The sequence below is a fragment of the Fulmarus glacialis genome, unplaced genomic scaffold, assembly GCF_000690835.1.
Source record: "Fulmarus glacialis isolate BGI_N327 unplaced genomic scaffold, ASM69083v1 scaffold12030, whole genome shotgun sequence".
In the NCBI taxonomy this organism is placed as follows: domain Eukaryota; kingdom Metazoa; phylum Chordata; class Aves; order Procellariiformes; family Procellariidae; genus Fulmarus; species Fulmarus glacialis.
This window is the reverse complement of record NW_009187136.1, coordinates 1-4,668: the sequence shown is the minus strand read 5'-3', so window position 1 is coordinate 4,668 and position 4,668 is coordinate 1. Positions and strand designations below refer to the sequence as shown.

The following is a 4,668-nucleotide window of genomic DNA, read 5'->3' as shown; positions in this document are numbered from 1 at the left end:
TTATATCACATATGTTGCTCAGCACTTCCCTGAACTTGGTATCACTTTATAGTGGTCACCTAAATCCACAGAAGACAGTCTAAATATGAACCAGGCTGGCAAGGATCATGGTAGACCCCTCTCATACTCTTTCTCCACACGATATTAGTTGAGGCTACCTGGTATCTATCATCCAGCCATGATCTTTCCTTAGTATAGACATGACAATGCAAGGGAGCACCCAGGATCCAAAGGTGCGTGGAGCATCTCAGCTAGCGTTCACACAGATCTTGGCTCACCTGAGCTTCAACTTCAAAGGAGTTGAGACATACCCAGCAGGTAAACTGGCAAATTCTGCCCATAGGAGAGATTATTAGTGAACACTACCAAATCTGTTTGAAACAATGTAAGACACTGCTGCCAGAGGTCACCTTCATCACAGAAGAGGCAACAGATGAACATATGACTTGTTTGCTTCAGATGCTTGGAGCTCTGACTCACTGAACCACTCCTGAGCAGCCACGGTTTAGTGTCTTTCAGTGTGACCAAGTTATGAACGAGGGGGCTCAGGCATGTGTTCACAAACAGCTCTGATGGTTCTGCTAATAAGCTGGGGAAGAAAGCTGGGACGGCTCAAACCTCGCCTCAGAATGGTGAAGAGAGCAGTCTTAAGGGAGGACACCACACTTTGTACTCTACAGTGCAAGAAGTGCATGACCCATTATGTCAGTTCTGCTGTGAGGTTAGCAATCTTCAATAAATGCACCAAGCAGATGTAGCCAGAAGCCTCTTCAAAGGGCTACAGCAAAATTCCCTGCAGTTCAGATGCCTGCCCTGCAATCCCACAAGGCAGCTGCAAGCTCGCACAGACGTAAACCAGCTGTCTCAGGCCAAGTATGGCTCCTAACTGCGGCAGAACAGGGCTCAGCACGGGCTGCAGGGCAGCCTGAACTCCAGTGAAGTACCTGTCCTTTGGAACTGGCACCAGCAGAGTTGCATTTTCTCTTGTACACGCACAGCTACTTTAAATGTTAACTTAGGCAAGTCTTTGCAAGCTGCAGTTTCACCTCTGGAACGTGCTTCGGACATAACTTAAATTTCTAAGCACAAATTGTGTTGTTTAACTATTTCTGACTGCACCCCTCTTCTGGGCACTGACACCCAGCCCAGTGCCATAGGCCTTGACACTTCTCTTCACACGTGACCCTGCCCCTTCATTACAGAACTCCAAGAATTCATAACTTCACACTGCGCATCCAGCAAAACATTTTAATCTGCAACACTACATTGCTTCCAGAGAAAAGCTACCAAAATGAGAGATCAAAGCTGGCCATGAGCCAGGGGTAGGCACTGTGCCCACTGCCCCGTCTGGCTCCTTCCACATGTTGTACCCTCACCCACTTCACTTTCTTAATTTGCTGGTCCCTGTAGTCAGTGTCTTTCTCCCTTGTTTCTTTTTCAGCCCTTTTTGTCAGGGAGGGTCTGGGAGCTGTGGGGGATGGCTGCCCATCCCAAGGGAAAACCAGTAGGAATAGGGCCCATCAGCTGGAGGTGCTCTGCTCAGAGTCCTCACTCAGGCCCACATTAAAATTTTTTGATGCTTTAATGCTCACTTCCCCTCTTGTCACTATCTGCTGTCCTCCACCGTTATTTACTTCCTTCCTGGCTTCCTTTTCTTTGGCATCCCCCTGCCCTTTCCAGGCAACCTCTTTGGACTTGTTAGAGTTAGGCCAATAAGGGAGACAGTAGGAGCAGGGACCATAAACAAGTGCCCAGGAAAGACTAAGAAAAGGTAGCCGTATATGACACTTCCCCATGTACTCTCCCAATCTCTATTTTCAGTGCCAGGGCTTTCCTGACTTCATATGATTTGTCTAATAAGCGGTCTTTAATATAGCTCTATCTTGGTTCCTCACTGAGAAGTATCAAGTTTTTCTCTAGCTAGATCAGAAAGTCAATGTGATAAACAGCATGTCCTGTTGAGACAAAGGGGCAAGTTCAGGAGTACAGAAAAAGCAATGGAGCCCTGGTATTTCTGAAGAAGGCTGAAACGGAACAGATGTTTATCAGATAGAGATGGAAAACTGCTCCTGATTCCAGAAGCTGCAGAGGAACACACATCATTATTAGTGAAATTAGGTGCATTGAAGAAGATAGTCATCTTGCTATGCTTTACTGTTGCTAATAGAGAAAGAACAGTTCTGAAAAACTGCCTTCAGTACAACAGCAGATGTCTAAAGTAAAGAGATGGCTCACTGGGCAGAACATCCAAGCAAAGCTGGGGAGAACACATGGGGTGGAGGCTCACATTAGAGTTCCGCCTGTCAACCGGGTAGGCACCACTGGCTCAAGTCTTTGAATGTGAACTTTGCTGTCTTGGACAAGTGCCAGAGAAACACAATATTATGGCAAAAGAGTTGATGTGATTACCAGTCATGCAAACAGGAGGAGGGGGTATTTTTTAGCTCTCTGTACAGCATTGCTGAGTCCAGTATTGGAATGTAGCATCCAAAAAACCAGAAGAGTGAATACATAGAAGGGCTTGGAAGTTACTAAGGGCCTGTAAAAATGCCTTGCAGTTAGACTTATACTTTGGTCTCTTTCATTTACCAGTTACAAGATTGAGAAGGGACCTGCTCATATTTAGAGGAAGAAAGTATAAAACACAAGCAGGTTCTTCAATCTAGCCAAAAGAGAAAATCCCTGGAAGCTAAAGCCCATAAATGCAAATTAGAAACCAGGTGCAATTTTCACAACGACAATGATTAACCACTGGAAGAAATTATCAACAGAAGTACTTGATTCTCCATCTTGTAATATCTTCAGATCAAAACTAGACGTCTTTCTGGAGGAAGTGCTTTAATGATATATGGGTACTTCAGTGAAATATAATAGCCTGTAATATGAAGGAAGCCAAACAATGATCTAAGGGTTCCTCTGTCTTTAAAACTGTGATTAACAAAACGAGGAATTGTTGTTTAAATAAAAAAGACAGCCTGTCATGAGCAGAAGATTCATATGATGGGGCAAGTAGAGGGATTGTGTCAAAGTGCAGTTGTGCTGTGGTGACCCATGATTACCAAATGAGATCTGAGGTTGCTGTCAGCCAGCACATGTTGGATCAGTGTCAGGACATACCTAGCAAATACAAAAGCAGGTATTTGGCCCCAAACACTTACAAATTAACTTGGACATAATGCAAAATCACAGAAAACAGGCCTGAAACCAGTTGTGAAACAGATTACCTAGGCCATCCTACAGTGACACGCCAGGGTGAATTACATGTAAATTCATCCTAGGAAGCAAGACAAGTGTCTGTTCTTAAAGCCCCTAATCAGAGTGATTTCACAATATCTCCAGCAAATGTTTCTTTGGTATCCCCTTAGTTATCCTTGTCACATTATCTGTAACCTATTCTACAAAATAAGCACCACCATTAGCCACAGTCTTCTTGCAGATCACATTTGCTAAATTACTGTTGACCTCTTGATTTTTTTTTCCCAGTTGGCCTCTACCTTTCCTGAGATGTGAAAAGTTGACAAAATATTTCAGAATGTTTTCACCATTGCTGAATAAAGTGGAAGGGTTAATACTGTGTGTTTACATTAATGTAGTATAAATGAGAGTGCTCAGTATGACTGTTTATAACAGTATGACTTCGTAGATTCTTTTGAACTTTACAATGCTTTGTAATCCCTAACTTTCATTGTGGAGCCGCTAGTCATTCTCCATCTTATTTATTCTGCTGCATATCCCTAGATGAGTGAAATACTTATTCTTGACTTGTACCTGACTTCGATCTATATATTTAAAAGACGTGTAGATGTGGCGCTTAGGGACATGGTTTAGTGGTGGACTTGGCAGTGTTAGGTATATGGTTGGACTTGATGATCGTAAGGGTCTTTTCCAACCTAAATGATTCTATGATTTCAGGATATTTCTCAAATTTGGCAAAAATATTTTGAATTCTGATCTTTTCCCCTTAAATGTCTGGAACCTCTCCCAAAGTGGTAATATTTGTGTAATCAACAGGTATACAGACCATTTCACCATCCAAATTATTACAGCTGTGGAGTTGTGTTTGATAATTTTGATAGAGAAGCAGTACAGATAGTGCAGAAAGTAGCATATGAAAGGGAGAGGTACAACAGATGTTTTAGAAGGGAACAGCACAAAACCTAATTCATGCACATGAGCAACTTCACAGATCAAAAATACGACACTCCTCCTTTTAAACATCATTCTTTCATAAAATTCACCTCTTCCATGAAGTCTATGAAACTGTGCTCTTTGAGAATGATTAATTTTTAGATATACATTTGTAGTAAATCATAACCTTCTTTACTGAACTGCAGCAATGTATTACATTCATGTTAGATCCCAAGAGACATAATTTCACATACCGTAAAGGGAAGTAGACACTCCTGCTGGTTCTGCACCACGTAGAGGCTCAGCAGGGGAACGCGGCAGGGGCCTGTCAAACTGCATGCCAAACAGAGTGTGTTTTCCAGAGCTTCAGAAAGTACAGAACAAGTGTTGGTCCAGGAAGGCGATGTGACATCCACAATGAGAATCCGCGATGGCTGCTGGCAGCGTACTTTAGTAGCAGGAAATGTTCTCCGTGCTTCTGAGAGTAATTTTCTAGAATTCATGGCTTCTGAACATGGGTGTTAGATGTCCAGTTATCCA

The 4,668-nt window shown here is 42.8% G+C and overlaps 1 protein-coding gene across 1 annotated transcript in view; it reads right to left on the bottom strand.

Moving 5' to 3' along the window:
* Nucleotides 1–4,631, bottom strand: part of LOC104074036 (meiosis 1 arrest protein-like) — a gene marked incomplete at its 3' end in the record, with an annotated part of 5,821 nt that extends 1,190 nt beyond the window's left edge. Inside the window, exon 1 of the mRNA XM_009574010.1 lies at nucleotides 4,383–4,631. Coding sequence (XP_009572305.1) covers nucleotides 4,383–4,631 — 249 coding nt within the window. The remainder of the gene's footprint in view (nucleotides 1–4,382) is intronic.
* Nucleotides 4,632–4,668: the final 37 nt, after the last annotated feature.